Source organism: Camelus ferus, chromosome 11, assembly GCF_009834535.1.
Source record: "Camelus ferus isolate YT-003-E chromosome 11, BCGSAC_Cfer_1.0, whole genome shotgun sequence".
In the NCBI taxonomy this organism is placed as follows: domain Eukaryota; kingdom Metazoa; phylum Chordata; class Mammalia; order Artiodactyla; family Camelidae; genus Camelus; species Camelus ferus.
Window position 1 is genome coordinate 8,094,223 of NC_045706.1, and position 18,032 is coordinate 8,112,254.

The following is an 18,032-nucleotide window of genomic DNA, read 5'->3' on the forward strand; positions in this document are numbered from 1 at the left end:
GGAGTCCCTGGGCTTCCCATTCACATCAGCCAGGCAGGGTTCGCATCTCTCCCCCTTCCCCCCCACCTGCTCAGTGCAGCCATGCTCACCGCCCCCAGGAGAAGCCGGATAGGAGCACCATCTCTGGTCCACCGTCCAGTCCATCCCGCCTCCCCCAGAGGAAGCCAAACAACCACAAAGACCATTGGAGATAAACATTGCACAAATTATAACATCAAGTGTCAGCAAAGGAGGAGGGTGGGGTTGAGCCCTCTCATATGCATGGATGGTTGACATTACCTGCTAGGTGGCAGGTGGAATGTTCCAGAACTGGAGGCTGAAAGAACTGGGTCAGATCCTGGCTCCACCACTTACCAGCCGTGTGACCTCATGTGAACGACCCAACCCTCCAACCCTCATTTTTCTTATCAACAAAATGGGGAGTGGTGACAGAATCACTTTGTCTTACTATTGGGAGGCTCAGCAGAGGGCCTGACCCAGTAAAGCCTCCAATGGTAGCTGAATGTCTTCTTACTTCCGGAGAATAGTTAGTGACGTCCATCCCTCTGACCTAGTTGCCCCTCCCTTCTAGGACTGTTTTCCAAGGAAATGATCAGACATGTCACATAAAGACTCATGCACAAGTACACTCATCCAAGCATTATTTAAAGCAAGAATAAATGGAAGTGAACTAAACACCCAGAAAGCATGACTGGCTAAACCATTATGGCACAACCATGTGTCAGGACACTGTGCAGCACGGTGTCCCCAGAACACCACCCCGGTCAGCGTGATCAGCAAAGGAAAGAGCCAGCTCGTACTGAACGTACTGTGGGATGTCTCCAGACGTACAGCCAAGGCAATATTCCAATGTCCAAAAAGTTAGATGTCTGCTCATTGTGATTATTAATAATAAAAGTCAGTATTAATAACAATAAGCTTTATTGGTAATAACCACAATTTCTTTAAAAGAGAAAAACAGAAATTTGTTTTCTCACCGTTCTGGAGGCTAGAAGTCCATGACCAAGGTGTCCGCGGGTTTGGTTTCTTCTGAGGCCTCTGTCCTCGGCTTGCAGATGACACCTTCTCACTGTGTCTTCACATGGCCTCCCCTCTAAACAGGTGTTCCCCTGGATGCCACTGTCACCACCATTTCTACATTTGCTAGTTAACTCTGTGCTAGAGATGAGGAAGCTCTACATGCAACCTCATTTTACCCTCACAAGAGATGGGCACCATCATTTCTTCTCATGTTTCAGAGTGGGGAGGTGGACACTCAGTGGTAGAGTACCTACTTAGCATGCATAAGGTCCTGGGTTCAATCCCCAGTACCTCCTTTAAAAACAAACCTAATTACCTCTTCCGCCAAAAGAAAAAAAAAGAAAATTTTAAAAATAATAACTTTTAAAAAGTTTTTTAAAAAAGGACATCATTGGGGAATTGTAGTCACTTAAATATGAACCTTCAGTTGATCATAGCCCACATGGATCAATGTTCTGTTTCCCCACGTTGACAATCTCACTGTGATTGTATAAAAGAACGAATGTCCTTGTTCTCAGGGCGCATACACTGAAGTATTTATGGGTAAAAGAGGAGTTACAGAAATAAAGCAAATGTGGCAGAGGGTACCAACAGGTGAATCCAGGTGACTGGTACATGGGAGTTCTTTCTATAAGTTTGACATTATTTCAGAATAAAAAGGTTTTTTTAATTATGTACATGTACATTAGTAAATGGAGAGAATAGACAGTTTTAGGACAGGCTTTGAGCTGTGGCATCCTGCAGCCAGTCCAAAAAACAAATTGCCTTGCTTGGATTTCCTCAAGGTCTGTAAATGCAGGCCCCGCTCTTTGCACTCCCCTGCGTTGGGAAGAGGGCCCCATCCTCAGAGCTGCGGCTCAATGGCCTGGAGCTACCACGGCTGGCCGGCCGAAGGAGGAGCAGCTAAGTGCAGGGGAGGCCTGTGAAGCCCCCGAGACCGGAAGAGAAGCAGCCCCACCTCCGCCATGGCAATTTGATCAAAATGTTCCCGGGGACACCCTGTCTCACCTCTTCCCACCATAGCGTGATGGCCCTATTTTGTTCCACCCAACTCATCAATTTTGCTCATTTCTTTTCCTGTTGAACTCTTTGGTCCACAGTGGAGATCATTTGCAAATAAATCCCAGGGTTTCGAGAGGGTTTCTGAAGCAATCAGCCAGGCAGGAGTATAGTCTCCAGCGTCAAATCAGCCTCTGACCAGCCTTTATTATCGTTTTTTAATATCATTCATTTTTACCTTCTGTTAAAGTTGTTTCTGTTCATCTCACTTTGGCATTGCCCAGACAAATCTTCTTAAATTACCAGAGGCCTGAGGCACCCTGCCTGGTGAAGGAAAGAGAAAAAAACAAAAAATAAAAAACAAAAAAAAGACAGACAGACTGTCTGCGGGAAAACTATTTAATTTGAGCTGGATGCCCCTCTGAAAAATGATGTCCACATCAGATAAGGAGATGGCCGGTTTAAATTGTTCTATCAGAACCGAGTTGCCTGTTTTTGAAGCTCATTCCAGACAATTGGAAACTGTTCTCTTCTGCTTTTTTTCTAAGGCAATTGCCCAACTTGAAAGCCGTTTGTGATTGAAGTCGAGGACACAATAATTTATACAGTAAAAGCCTCTATCTAGATCAAATTGTATATTTTCCAGGCAACTATGCTGGGTAAATATTCGCTCTGTTTTATCTTGAATGCAGTATCTTTATGCATTCTGTCAAGCTAACGCTCCCTGGGGAATATTTTACATGCTGATACACAGGCAACCTGCTACTTATTACATTTAACGTGTTTTGTCTTTTCAAAATGAGAATATTAAGTGTTATATCCTCCTTCTGTAGAAACAGCTTCCCCTGTGAATGTGCATTTGTGGCCCTAATGGGTCCCTTCCTGTTCTAATTAATATGACACCATAGTATTGTCATCAACCAATATTTATGGAGCTGCCCACTAAGGCTCGGGTCTGTGCTGGGGGCTTTAATTAAAAGGTCCTATCTTATTCGAGGGATCTATGCAACAGAGATGCACAGCTGTGCAAGGGCAGCTGTCCAAGGAACTGGCTGCAGCATCGTTTGCTATGGCAAAACAATGGAATTGGCTAAATAGATTATTATATAGCCATTAAAGAACTAGACCAACGTACAGTAACTGAAATGTTGTCATAGAATCATCTATTGGGAGGGAATAGAAAAAAGTGAACTGAAAAACATTACTGATGGAATGATTCCATTTTCAAAGGGAAAAGAATCTCAGCATATGTGGGGGGAGGTGAAGCTTATATTTACATTTTTAAAGTCTAGCATAATATACACCAAACTGTTAACAATAGTAACCTTATGGGACTAAAGCAGAAGGCAAGAAGACACTCATACTTTATTTCAGAAGCTTGTGTATTATTTGAATTTTCTACAAAGAATATGTTACTTTTGTTTAAAAAAAGAAAGAAAAGAAAAATTAAAGAATTTTAAAAGACAGTGTTCATTCAGTAATCATGTATTGCACACTTGCTACATGCTAGGCACTGTGCTGTCTTTATAACCATATGAACAAGCAGCAGAGAGGTCAAAAGAATTAAATAGATCAGTAGAAAATGTAGTCTTCACAAACAAACAAAAACTCTTTAAATTAGCCTTTTTGCTTTAAGATAATTTCTATCAATGTTAGTTAACAGAAGTCTAAGACTTGAGATACAGTGGCGTTTCTCTAAAACAGGACACACTCTGGGGCTCCCTGAACATTCTGGATGGGGCAACTGCCAACACCTGCTGATTAACTAAAGCAGTGAAACAATGACACCTCCATGTGCCTAGGGGGCACTGTTATTTCTAATTCTTCAATGGAGACAAACCACAAAGACATCTCCAGGACTTCATGAGAGCTTCAGAGTAGCAAAGGATCTTAACAATGGGCAAGTAAGTGGAAGAGAATCCTGGAGAAATAATAATAACAGTGCAATTCTCTTAAAGGACTTAAGACTTGAAGCTCTCTTTTGCATACCAGATACAGAATCCAGGACCCACTATGTTCTAAAAATACTGTTCTATCGAGGCCATAAAAGTCACCCAATTTCTGGGAATCGACAGCAGCTATGTGGGATAGACGGGGAAAAAAGGCAAAAAGACTGATCCCAACCTTGAGCATGCCCTGCAATACCATGAACAAGTATCTAACTGGATGTAGGCCAGCAAGCCGGATGGAGACTGAGAGAACCACTGAGAGAGACCCAAAAGCATGTGAAATCACCAACCCGTCCTATCCAAAAATAACAGTGGAAACACAAGACCCTCTCAGATTTGCATGCTTTTGGTTTTTGTTTCCGTTTTTGGAAAGGGGAAATTAAAGACACTCATGCTTGATGTCTATAAAATAATGAGAAGTAAAAAGTGAATACGGTGGAATCTAATTATATGCAAATTTAACTGAGGAGCCTACTTTAGAACCTGACCCTCAGGGAGGATTTGATTCTCTAGGGCATCCTGAGACCAGTGCTTTACTACGTATAGAGGTGCTGATTAGAGAGGGTGATGTTGAGTTAAAATTAGGTTAAATCCTGCAGACTATCAAAAGCCCTTAGAATACCCAATTCCCATTCACCACCAGGAATTTCAGTTTATTTGAAATGCAGAATTAGGAGAAATGCAGGGACAAATTATAAAACAAGACAGAAAATATTAACCACAAATGAAAGTACTGATATAATTGACTACATTAAAATTAAAAACTTCTGTTATCTGAATACCCAAACAACTATACATTTCCATTTCACTCTTTCCTTTGGTCCACTCAGTGTTCTCAGTCTTTTATGAGTATAAGAATTACTGTACAGGATTATTGTCAAGGATACTTCTTGGGGGCGGGGGGGGGGGGTAGTGGGAGGAGAAATGCACTGTCTAGGATACAGCCTTCACCCAGTCTTGGAAACCAGTATATACCCCACCCCTACCCCGACTACAAAAGATAAGGGAATGAGAGCTTCCCTCTCCCCACCCCTCAGGCAGTCTGCTCAGCCAATCAGATGCCTCTACTGAGGACTTTGAACATAGAACAAATGAGGAAATACAAAAGAAAGTTAGAATGCAAATGCAGTAGTAGCAGTGGTGGTATCTAGCAGAAACAGCAATGTCCTGGCCAGACCATTACGATTAAAACATAGTTACTGTATAACCCAACTCATTAGGCTGGTTTAACTTTGACATGAAAACTTGCTAGAGGCAGCACAATGAAGCAAAAATACATCTTAATCACTTTCATTCATATAGGTGTAAAAATCCTAAAAGAATATTAACACCCTGAGTCCAGCAATATAGGAAGAGAATATTATACTATAACCAAGTTGAGTTTATACCAGGAATCCAAGGTTGGTTTAACATTAGAAAATCAGTGAAATAGACCAATGGAACAGAACATAAAACCAATAAACAAATTTGTACATATATGGACATGCGGTTTATGGTAAACGTAGCACTGTAAAGCAATGAAAGGGGTAGTGAATATAGCTGCAACAATTTGGTATCCAAGTGGAAAAAATGCATCTGGACCTCTACCTCACACCACGCTCAAAAATCAACTCTAGGCAGATTACAGACCTGAATGTAAAAGAGAAAATCACAGAGACTATCTCTGTGGGACAAATTATAAAATAAGACAGAAAATATTGATCATAAAGGAAAGTACTGATATAATTGACTACATTAAAATTAAAAACTTATGTTTATCAAAATATACTATTAAGAGAGGAAAAAGGTGAAGCCACAGAACAGAGCAAAAAAAAGTGTGCAACCCTCAAAACCAACAAAGGACTCAGCCCCAGGACATAACAAAGTAGTCTCAGAAATCAGTTTGATGAATTCAGACAATCCAGTACCTGTTAAAGGGCAAAGAACTTGAAGAGACGCTTTACGTAGAGGAAATCCAAATGCCAATAAACATATCAGAAGGTAATCAACCTCTTTTGTAATCAAGAAATTCAAATTAAGGCCACACTGAGCTACCCTACACACCTACAACATGGGTCCAGGCTGCCAAAAATGTCCTTCTGTTTTATCAAAAGGGAGGGGGCTTAGGTTCCAGGCAGGGGCTACCCTCACCCCTCCCTGCCAGTTCTGACAGTGACTGTCTCCACATGACCTACCAGAGCATGACATTAGAGATGAGAAATTCACTCTTACTATAAAAGGCCCTCCACGCCAGTTTTCATAGGCATTCTATTAAAGCTGATGTCCTATCCTATGTCTCAGTCTCAGCATTGGAAACACCATTCGTAAAGTCTCTCTCTTTTTTTTCTAATTCTTCTTCGAATCAACTCCCTCCCACCACTCTGGCCCCTCAAACCTCTATTTCTCTCCTAGTGTTGGGCTTTGTTCAGGCTACTTAAAACTGCATCTTTCAGATCTTGATTGTAAAGGCCATTTGCTTCAAGTACTATGCCACTTTGTGGTTTGGCCCAACGTGCATAGCATCTTAAGTCACATTTTCCATCAGAGTCTCCACCCATCAGAGCCATGGACTTGCTCCAGGGACCAAGATAGACACGTGACCTCAGGGGAACAGGATGCAGACTGGCCTCCCCTCCTCATACCAACGGCTTTCTTTTTCTTCCTTTTCTGGGCACTTGAGTTTCAGATAAAGTGCCCATCTCCCACGGCCAAGAGGAGGTCAAATTAAGAATGGTGCTCTCTTTAGTAACTATGAAAGGTTCTCATTTTCTCATCGAGTAAAGTTCCCTAATGGCTGGTGTATGAGCCCAATTTCTAACCGGTCCTGAATTGGACCATTTCCCTCTTGGTGACTCAGGCTCCCTGTGGGCAGATTGCCACGGGCACCGCAGGTGCGGGGAGGAACCAGCGGGAATCATCATTTCTCCCTTGCAGGCTTCTTGCCTTTGGTGTTTTAATTCATTCCGAAGTCCTAAACCTTACAAGGGAACTGAGGAATCACAGGGTCCTTAAACCGTCCCCATCTGAATCCGATGCAGCAGCCCATACTTATTGAGAGAAAACCAGTTCCTCCTCTCCCAGCCAGCCTAGAGAAGACAGAGGGTCAAATCGGATGGGAGGGAGAGGAGCTCTGCTACATAAATGACCTAAAAAAATCACCATCCATGAGGCTCTTAAATCAGAGCCTCTCTATTTATGGCTTTTAAAAGGCCCTGGAAATTTACCCCACCCAAGAAATAGCCTTTGTACTGAGATGGATTCTGTGTCTGGACCAAGAAGTACCCAGAGTGAGGTTTCTGGACACCCCACCCTGGCCCAGGCATGACATGCCCAGCTGTGCTGTCTCCTGTCTGGTCCGAAGCCATGGGACACGTGACCTAAGAGCCTTCGTTCTGCATGCAGCAGCTCAAGGTAACCAAGAAGCATCAGAACACATAAGAAACCTTAATAGAACTTGAATTTAGGGTATTAAGACAGCTGTATGTGACCTCACACTCATAGCTCTTAAATCCAAGTCTACGGACTCTCTTGTCTACAGACAGTGCTGTCACCACCAGTGGCATCTCCTGACAATGCCTTGGGGCGCTGCTGGGTCAACGTCACCTTTCACTCTCTCACCCAAAACCCGCTGTGCACAGCAGTAGATAAAGCAGATGCCCTGGGGCACTCTTGTCTAGAGCTGTTGACACTCCTGCTCTGGCCTCAGTCAAGGAAAGGCTCAGCCTGTCCTTGCATTCCACAGGGTTCTCTACCACTGCTAAAAAAGGGAATTGCATCCCTAAAGTGGTCCCTCTCTCTCCACAGCCAGCCCCAAAGCCTTCAGGATCCTGGAGAAATCTGAAGTTGACAGACTGACATTAGGGAACCGCATTGGGCTCAATTCACCTGTGTGTTGCTTTGAACTGGAAACAACAGGCGTCATGTTTTGAAGAACTTATGTGCAGCAAGCACTTGCTGTGTGCTTCACTTAAGTGATTTTATCCTCTCCTCGTGTGAAAAATGAAAAACCCAAGGCTCAGAGGAGTTAAGTGACTTGCCCGAGGTCACACAGCTGTCTGATACCTGACTCCATGACTGCTCTGGTCCCTTGATGCTGAGTTGCCTTTCATTGGGCATGCACTTTGCTATGTCCTTCCATACTGAGAGTCAGAATTCTCTAAGGTCATCCACTCTCCCCATCAGGACCCCCTTGTGGCCATAACATAAGTCTGAACCTCACCCAGAGACAGAGAAGCCATCTAAATTTCTCTAGGGAGACAGAAGGTAAGGGGGCAGGGCACAACCTTTCATTGAGGATGCAACATAAACTGGTTAGAACCAACGAGGCCTAAGATGGTGAATAATTCAACTTCCAACAGACCTTGGGCCCCATTGTATGTTCATTGTAGTATGTTAACATGCTAAATGACACCCCCACAGGCGCCATGACAGTTCCCAAGGCTGACCATAAAAGACCAAAAAGTGGGCAGGGCCCAATTCCTAGAAATCCCCGCCTCTTCCCCAAAATAGTTGGAATAATTCTCCTTCTTGTTAGCATATGAAATTACCCAATCCAGAACCCTCCTACACTGTTGGTGGGAATGCAGTTTGGTGCAGCCACTGTGGAAAACAGTATGGAGATTCCTCAAAAAACTAGGAATAGACTTACCGTATGACCCAGGAATCCCAATCCTGGGTTTATATCCAGAAGGAACCCTACTTCAGGATGACACGTGCACCCCAATGTTCATAGCAGCACTATTTACAATAGCCAAGACATGGAAACAGCCTAAATGTCCATCAACAGATGACTGGATAAAGAAGATGTGGTATATTTATACAATGGAATACTATTCAGCCATAAAAACCGACAACATAATGCCATTTGCAGCAACATGAATGCTCCTGGAGAATGTCATTCTAAGTGAAGTAAGCCAGAAAGAGAAAGAAAAATACCATATGAGATCACTCATATGTGGAATCTAAAAAACAAAAACAAAAACAAAAACAAACAAAGCATAAATACAAAACAGAAATAGACTCATAGACATAGAATACAAACTGTGGTTGCCCAGGGGGCGGAGGGTGGGAAGAGATAGACAGGATTTCAAAATTGTAGACTAGATAAACAAGATTATACTGTATAGCACAGGGAAATATACACAAGATCTTATGGTAGCTCACAGAGAAAAAAATGTGACAATGAATATATATATGTTCATGTATAACTGAAAAATTGTGCTCTACACTGGAATTTGACACAACATTGTAAAATGATTATAAATCAATAAAAAATGTTAAAAAGAAAAAAAAAGAAATTACCCAATCCATAAAAACTAACCACTCCTGCACTGCTCTCCGTTCTGACACATTCTGTATTCTGTCTGTGGAATGTGTACCTCTCTAAACAAACTTGTTTTCACTTTACTATGGCTGGTTCTTGAATTCTCTCCTTCTTGAAGCCAAGGACCTTCAGTTGGAAGGGGTGCATCCCAGGGTAAGACCTGGAACATGACCATCCTCTCACATCCCATTTTCCTGCAACACTAGCACAACCCAGATCAGTAGCCTCTGACCTGACTCTGATCCAGTTAGCAACCTTCTTTGGACCCCTATCTCCCACACCAAGCAATGTCCGTGCCTCTCAGCCTGGCACTCCAAATTCCCTACAACTTCCTCCTGGCACAGACCTGAATCAGCCTCCGCTTGCCATGCTCTTTCTCACCTCCATGCCTGGGCTTGTGCTACCACTTCCACCAGGCTCTGACTCTTCCCCCTTCTAATACGCAAATGACCTCTCCTCCAGGAAGCCTTCTCTGATTCTATCCCCAGCCTCTTGCCTCCACACCCTACTGAAGTCCTTATCTTTTGTCCAGCAGCAATCTGGTTGTGTGTGTCCCACCTAGCAGCGTCCAGAGTATGGGGACTGCATCTGGTCACAACTTTGTCCCCGGTGCAGCCCTTAGCTGATGTAGGGGGCTCCAAACCTGCCCTGGGATTGCCTGGCTTCCTAGCTTGGAGAAGGCACTGGCCCAAAAAAGGCCGCAGGTGTCAGCCCTGCTGAGGCCCCAAGTTTCCACCCCTGGCACTGCAGACAAAGACCATGCTCACAAAAGGCAAAGCACAGTCGCCTCTCCCGGAATAAAGAAATGGCACGTGGGCATCACAGACAGCGGCAGTGGCCACTCTGAGCCCAGCTACGCACACCATGCTGGTTGCCATGGCATGTTTTAATTAAGTGTAAGGATTTTGAGTCTTGATAACGGAAAACATGTCTCCCTTTTGTTTGTCTCTGGTCCCTCTGGGAACAGAGATAGGGTGAGTTGCTCAGAGCTGGTTCTCAGGGGAGGGGTGGGGAGGGAGGACCGTGTGGAGGGGCTCTGACCTGACCTGCTCTACTGCCCTGGGACAATTTTCCCCTGTCAGGAGGTGCTTTCTCCAAGCTGTCACCCATGATGGCTAAGGGGGCGGGACTGTGCTGGACAGGCTGATCTGCTCTCACTCCCTGGTAGGTAGCCTCTGCTTCCATCAGGGATCCAGACAAGGCCACGGCGGGACACAGAAGCAGAACAGGAAAATCAGAAAATCCAAAGCTGCTTCTGCCAACAGCCAGCATGTGGCTGGCAGTGCAGGTGCGGGGCTGACCACTTGTCGGCTACTCCTCAGCCTTGTCCCACCACTGCACTTCTTAGGTGCTTCTAGCCTAAGGCCAATATGCATTTATATGAAGAATATGCATAATGAACCCTTCCATCTGCGCAAGGTCACGCCTCATTTGCATCTGAATTGGGCAGAGACTAGTGGACCCACTCTGCAGATGTGGACTCTCTGGTCAGAGAGGTTAGGAACCCTGGGAATTGAGCCACAGTTTGAATCCAGGTTTGTCTGACGCCAAAGATCCTCTCCACCAGCAGCCTATACATTCTTCGGATATGTTCTGTGTTCAGAGCTCTCACTCAGCTTGCACTGAGCCCTTTGGAAGCTCTAGGGAAAAATGGATAAGGACCGCAGTCCAGGGCCCATGGCCTAGGCCAGTGCTATCTGATGAAATAAAATGCCAGCCACGGATGTAATTTTAAATTTTCCAGTAGCCACATTAACAAATGAAAAGAAGTAAGTGAAATTAATTTTAATAAAAAATGTCTTTAGCACACTACCCAAAATATCATTTCAACATTTAATGAGATCATTTACATTCTCTTTTTCATATTAAATCTTAGAAATCTGAAGTGTGTTTTACCCTTATGGCACATCTCATCCTGTCATGTCCCAAGCCTGAGGTCCTGACCACGACCGCACCTCCCAGCCCTCCGCTTCTCCGAGCTCTTTCACACACACGATCTCCCAGCCTGACCACAAGGTAGCTGGGCAGACACAGCTGCTATCTTACAGATGGGGTGGCCAGCCTCCCAGATGGTCCTGGGTGATCCTTCACTCTGGGTGTTCACATCTTTGCGTGGTCTCCTCCATATTAAAGAGGGCTGGCTGCCCTGTGAAGCCAACCGTACATTGCAAAATGGCGGAGAGTGACCTCTGAGGCTAGTCAAGAAAGTCACCGCTTTCACTTTGCTCTCTCTGGGTCGCTCACGCGCAGGGAAGCTGGCCGCCATGTTATGAGGACACTCAAGCAGCCCTGTGGAGAGGTCCACGTGGTGAGGAGCTGAGGCCTCTTGCCCACGGCTGGCACTAACCTGCCAGGTAGGCACATGAGCTACCCTGGAGGTGAATTCTCCAGCCCTAGTCGAGCTTTGAGATGCCTGGAGCCTTGTCCACCAACAGCTTGACTGCAGCCTTTGAGAGACTCTGAGCCAGAACCATCCAAATAAGCCACTCCTGGATTCCTGACCCACGGGCTATTTGAAATCATATTTTTTTGTTTGAAGCCCCTAATGTTTGGCCAGCAATAGATAGTTAATACACCAGGACAGACTGGGACATCTACCCAGGCTGACTCACCTCAGAAGTCACAAGCCTGAGCAAACCCAGCTCAGCACTGGAGAATCCCAGCTCTGATCTGGGCCCCAGGGACCCCAGCTGAGCAGCCCTCCCACAGCATACAAGCTCTCCCCTGCTCCTCTGTCGCTAGCTGGCACTCCTTTTCCACACACTTAGCACCAAATTGCTTCAGTGACACATTCATTCTCTCTATCGCCCTCAAGGAATTATGATTTGGCCCATCTCAAATCACAGGTCAGGTGAGGCAGAGTGGCAGAGGCTGCAGCCGAGCAGGCAGGAAGGGTGCATCTCACTGCCCAGGCCTCCAAGTTATAAAAGAGTAACCCTTCACCCCGGCAAACTCATGCTCTGTCTCGCCAATCTCTCTCCTGCTGATGTCTTTTCCCAGATTGCTGCCGGAAAAGCCAAGGCTCCCTCTTAAACTCACTCACCTGGCCCACCTCCAGTTCTGATGCAGCAAGTGTAAGAAATAGCCCCATTAGAGCACATCACGGAAATTCCAGGCAGAAGGGGCACATGTGCGTGACATGGGAAGGCTCCCAGCCCCTACGCCCACCCTCAAGTCTCCTCTGCTTTGAGGGACCCTCAGTCTTCAATCGTACAGGCTGGGTATTAACTTCCCAGTCCCTTTCCTTCACTGTCTGCCCAAAGGACCAGGCTGGGTGCATAGGGGTGGTTTGAAGCGACCTTCCCCTGGGATTTCTCAGTACTGTGCAGGGACTTCCTCATTCCTCCCCTCAGCACCTTCAACTTGCACTGCCCGACCTACGCAGCCCCCAAATTTAGAGGGACTGGGAGAGATGGTACTCTGGAAACAGACACCCTTCAGAAATGCTCTCACCTCACGGAGTATGGACTCAGATGTCACAGCCTGGCTGGCCAGATGGCACTGTCACTAAGGTGTCCATTTTTCCAGCAGGCATTTCTTGAGGGCCCAGGAAACCAGTTCAGGTGCTCAGCCAGCTGCAGGGGTACAGAAACGAGAGGCTCTGGTGGGTCCTCCAGCTGGTCTGTCTGCCCAGGTGCAACATGACAGGGTTGTGCACGTGACGTGCACACATGCCGGTAATTACGTGGGGGCATTTCTTGACTGTCAGTCTAGTTAAGGAGTCAGCTGTCTAAGATTTTACTCAGCTGGTATGTTCTTCATTTTTTGCCATTTTTAATGGTTTTGCTCTGAGTCTCTTCCCGACACTGAAGCTAGAGTGAACTTTTCAGAGCCCAAGTTTGACCTGTAGCCTTCTGGTGAAAACCCTCAGAAAGCTTCCCACTGCTCTTAGGATGAAGACAAAAGCCTATAACATGGCCCTAAACTCCCTCCCCCGCCGTATATCAAACCATCCTCACTCTGCTCTCAGCTCCGGTGCCACAGTTCCTTGGACCTGCCCCAGGGCCTTTGCCCAGGCTTCCCTCTCCCTCTGTCCTCCTTTCTACCCTTTCATCACTTTCCCAGGGAAGCTGCCCAACAGGCTTTTCCAGGCCCTCCTTACATCCTGTGTTTGTCATTTGGTGGCACTTGCATCCTCAGCACAGTTACAACTACACTTCTCATGTGTGCGTTTATTCACTTGCTCTGCCTCCTCTGTAGCCCAAAAGCTCCATGAGGGCTGGTGCTGTAACTCATTTTTTCACTCATCGTAGTGTCCAAAGCACCCAGATCAGTCTCTGGCTCATCATAGCTGCCCGATAAGCATTTGTTAAACAAGTGAATGAATTACGAACTCCAGACCCTAGCGTCTGAAAATAAATTTCCTCAAACCCCGTCCCCAGGCATTTCTCTATCTACTGGATCCTCTCTCTCAACCTCAGTCTCCCCATCTTTTAGGGGAGTTATCAGTTCCTTCCTGGCTGGCTGATTTTGAGACACATAAGCTAGCAGAGGCCCTGCAGTGTGGTGTTTAAACACGTGGGCTTTGGTCTCTGACGGCCCGAGTGTGAATCTCTGTTCAGCCACTACTGGCCGCACAGTGGTAATTCTGCTGGAACTGCTTAAAATTACATGTGGCTCCTTCAATATTTGCACCTGAACATGTAAGATATTCTAAGTTCTCCTTATTTTTTAATGTACCTCCTAACATCTTCATAACTTTGTGATACAGTGATTTTTGTACCCCACATAACAATAACATCTAACACAGGTTTTTTCCTTTACGGAGAGGGTCTTCACAAGTATTCCCCCTGTGAAGACTATTATCCCCACTTCTTAGATGAGGAAACTGAGGCTCAGAGAGGTAAATTGATTTGCCCAAGGCCACACAACTGGGAAATGTCATAGCCATAACCCAAGTCACGCTGCAAGGGGGAGCTGGTAATCCCCACCACAGATTGGTCAGTGAGGGGTTTGTCAAGTGCGTGGCCCTAAGTCACACCCTCAGTAAGTAGTCAACAAAAGGCACCCCACTCCTTGCCCAAGGAAGAGCCCAGGAAGGTGAGATCGTAGTTCTGTGCCCACCCCCCTCCCCTGGCACTGAGTCTGGAGTGTTCAAGAAGTCCTGGTCATTGATGTGCACTCTGTCTCTCTCCGTTTACCATCTCTTAGGACCCAGCCCCCGTCCCTGTCAGTCCTGTGCTGCAGTCAGGCATGCCACGGGCCAGCTCAGCAGCAGGCACTGCCCTGCAGACGGACCCCTGCAGCACCGAGAGGCTCCTGTGGGCCTCAGCCCTCCACCGAGGGCAGGCGGCCAGCCACGTTGGTGAAGATGAGCCCCCTCGCTGCGCCTTGGTCGCTGCAGGGACAGGTCGGGGTCTTTTGCAGATCCAGGAGTTCTTAGCCCAGAGAACCCAGGACCCTCATCCTCCCTCCAGGCCATTTGCCTCCTGTTGCAGAGAGAGGGCCCAGGGGGCCGAGGTGCAGAACACCATTTCCAAAGAACAGCCCCAATTGGAACCCACTGGGGTCACACTTGAAGGGTAGAGGGAGGTGTGTGATGGCTCGTAGATGGCTAAACAATCAGTTACAATCCAAAGCGCATAGCTCCTCAGCATAGAGTGCTTGGTATATTCATCCTGCTCCTCAGTGGGCCAGGCCACCACCTGACACCCCCACCCAGATCTCTGCCCTGAAAAAAATGGTTCATTACTTGTGGCAGTGGGTCACATGAAGACAAATTTTCACTCCGTATTCTTTAGTCAGAATTAACCGAGAACAGCATCAGAAGGCCACCATTTTACCCACATTATGTCCTCCATTTCCCTAATGCTCTTGTCCCTGGAAAAGCAGAAAGGAACGTGAGCACACGGCAGCTCCAGCCACAGAGATTACCCCATCCATTTACTAAAGAGCAGGACTGTCCTCAGCATCACCGAGCAAAGGCAAATGACCGTGTCTCTCCCAGCCCTCTCCTTTCCCTCATTGGTTCTCCCCAGCTTAGAATGGACTGCTTTCAGCTGAGATGCCTATATATTTATGGGAAGAACGATATTATTCACCTAGTTGTTAAAAGCGCTACCTAAAACAACAAGTGTTGGCAAGGATGTAGAGAAACTGAGCCCTCATACATTGCAGGTGGGACTGTAAAATGCTGTAGCTGTGTGGAAAACAGTTTGGCAGTTCTTCAAAAAGTTAAACATAGAATTATCATATGACCCAGCGATTCCATTCCTATATATATAGGATATAGGAATATATCCAAAAGAATTAAAAGCAGGTACTTGAACATCATAGCAGCACTTACTCACAACAGCAAAAATGTGGACACAACCCAAATAACCCCATTTGTTCATTAACTGATGAATGGACAAACCAAATGTGGTCTATCCATACAATGGAATATTATCTCAGCCTTAAGAAGGAATGAAATTCAGACACATGCTACAGCATGGATGAAACTTGAAAGGACAAATGTTGTGGGACTCCACTTACATGAGGTACCCAGAAGAGGCAAATTCATAGAGACAGAAAGGAGAATGGTGGTTGCCAGGAGCCGAGGGAAGGGAGAATGGGGAGTTAGTGTTTAATGAGTACGGAGCTTCAGTTTCAGATGATGAAACAGAAACAGATAGCAGTGGTGGTTATATAACATCGTAGATCTGCTTAATGCCACCGAATTGCACACTTAAAAATGGTTTCAATGGTAAAGAAGAAAAAAGTACCTTCTATAAAGTTCTATAAAGTAGTTTCTATAGAAGTTCTTTTCCTTTCAAGGTTCAGTTTCATTGTTTATTCAGCAGATGTTCCTCAGACCTGCCCCAGGGCAGGCCCTGCACTGAGGTAGGCACAGATACGGCGTGAAATGCAGTGTGGAATAAAGTGCTCTGTGTCCACAAGGGGCTCACCTGCATGTGGATTCTGGGTACAGACACTTAGATCACAATCCGAAGATCATAAAGCTGCCCTCTGGGGAGTGGAACTCAGGGAGGAAGGAGCCTGCAGGATGGTAGCCCAGCTCCCACCTGAAATCTCTCCCCAGGTTTTGGGATTTGGAGGAGGCCGAGGTGACAAGCCTCCCCCAGCCTAGTGTGGGGGATGAACAGAGTGGGAAATGGGGGAGGTGGGGCAGGAGGGGGGTGCCGGAGGCTAGGCAGGCCTGGTGACCCCTTTGCCCTCACTCTAACCCTTCATTTACCTGGTCAAAGTGAGCTGAGTTCTGTTAGCCGCACAAATGTGATTAATTAATAATAATCAGAAGATGGAGACAAAAAAAGCTAACTCTTACTGCTGCTCCTACAGGCAGTGCTGAGACTTCCACCTGCACCTTCTTGTCTAATGCCCCCCACAGCCCCAGGGGGTAACCCGAATTATTATCATCTTACAAATGAGAAAACTGAGTTCAGAGAGGAAGATGTGTCTGAGGTCACAGCTAGCAAAATGAATTGTGAGTTGGAAACTTTGTGCAGAAAGCATTTTTCTTTTCTTCTCAGAATGAGTAGGGCACATGCCTGAGGAATGAAGACACGTACACCACAGTGGTGGGTTTCTGAACCCTAAACTTCTCCCATTGATCTGTCTCCAAGGGCCCCAGGGGAGAATGTGGGACAAACTCAGCACCCTGAATAATCTATGGACTTAGGTCTTTGCCTGGTTTTTAATTATCCGATGGCTCTGTCCTGGGACGGGGCTCAGAGGGGCTCAGAAAGAGCCCTGGACTGGACTCAGACACCCTGCTGCCCTCCTTTAGGAAGGAGCTGCACTCTTGCTCACTTGGTGAGGGCTCGAATATGCTGACGTCAGAAGACAACCACTAATACAAACGCCTGGCATTGGGTTGGGCTACAGAATTGACCAGGCGTTCGTGGGCTCGCTCTCATCTAACCCCTCAAGAATTTTGTGGATTAAAACACCTTATCTTCATGTCTCAGATGAAAAGCCAAGGCTCAGAGAGGCAAAACAACTTGCCTCTGACTTCTGGAGAGAGTGCAGAAACCAGCTACACAATTTTCAAGGCAAAATGCAAACGCAGGGTCCCCTATTCAAAAATGATTCCAAATTTCAAGATGGTGACAATAGAGTGTGAAACCAAACGCGGGCTCTTCCAAGCGTGGGAACAAGTTGCATGCCCCTGAGGTCAGCCCAGGGAGTTGGGGCCTGAGCCAGGATTTCCAGGGGCGTGTTCCTGCACCTAACAGCTGCCCCTCCTGCCCCCCTAAACACAGCCGCCCTTGGCCCCAGCCTGCAACCTGCTGAGTGGGGAGGGGTCCTCTGAAGTGAGACAGTGACTGAAGGTCTCGACAGAGCTGGGTCACAGACTCCAGCCCTATGTCACTGATATTAGCTCAATTCAATTGTGATTCTCTCTAATTACAATCCTTTTCTAGGAACAAGAGGGCCAAACTGAATTAGGAGGGGGAAACAGCCCATACTTTCATTCAGAAAAAAAAATTGGAATAAAGCAAAATTAGATTTCACTCTGTGGGTCCTGGATTGAGTTGCTGGAGGCCCAGGCTTGAGTCTCACCTCTGCCATTTCACCCTGCGTGCTGGTAAGAGCCAAGGATTATCCTCCCTTAGCCTTGGTTTCCTTATCTGTGAAATGGGAATAAAACAACTATTTCTGGAAATTTTATGAAGATTAATTTAGACAATGAAGTGGTCAGTATTTAATCTATTGGGGGAGGCTCGTAAAAAATCCATTCTCCTATTTAATTTCACAGAGTTTCCTGGTGCCATGAAGCACAGATACAGTATCCCCAGAAGTGCCTGGAAGCCAGGGTA

General features: G+C 46.2%; 1 protein-coding gene across 5 annotated transcripts in view; it reads right to left on the reverse strand.

Annotated features, from left to right (window-relative positions):
* Window positions 1–2,197: 2,197 nt before the first annotated feature.
* The window catches only part of BUB3 (BUB3 mitotic checkpoint protein), a 49,061-nt gene continuing 33,226 nt past the window's right edge, over window positions 2,198–18,032 (reverse strand). The window contains exon 8 of one of the 5 annotated variants that reach the window (XM_032490710.1): window positions 2,198–2,343. In XM_032490710.1, the coding sequence (XP_032346601.1) occupies window positions 2,319–2,343 (25 nt within the window). In that variant the 3' untranslated portion in view covers window positions 2,198–2,318. Of the gene's footprint in view, window positions 2,344–12,814; window positions 12,846–18,032 lie in introns of those variants that run through there. The other 4 variants (XM_032490712.1, XM_032490711.1, XM_032490709.1 and 1 more) reach the window with 4 other exon arrangements.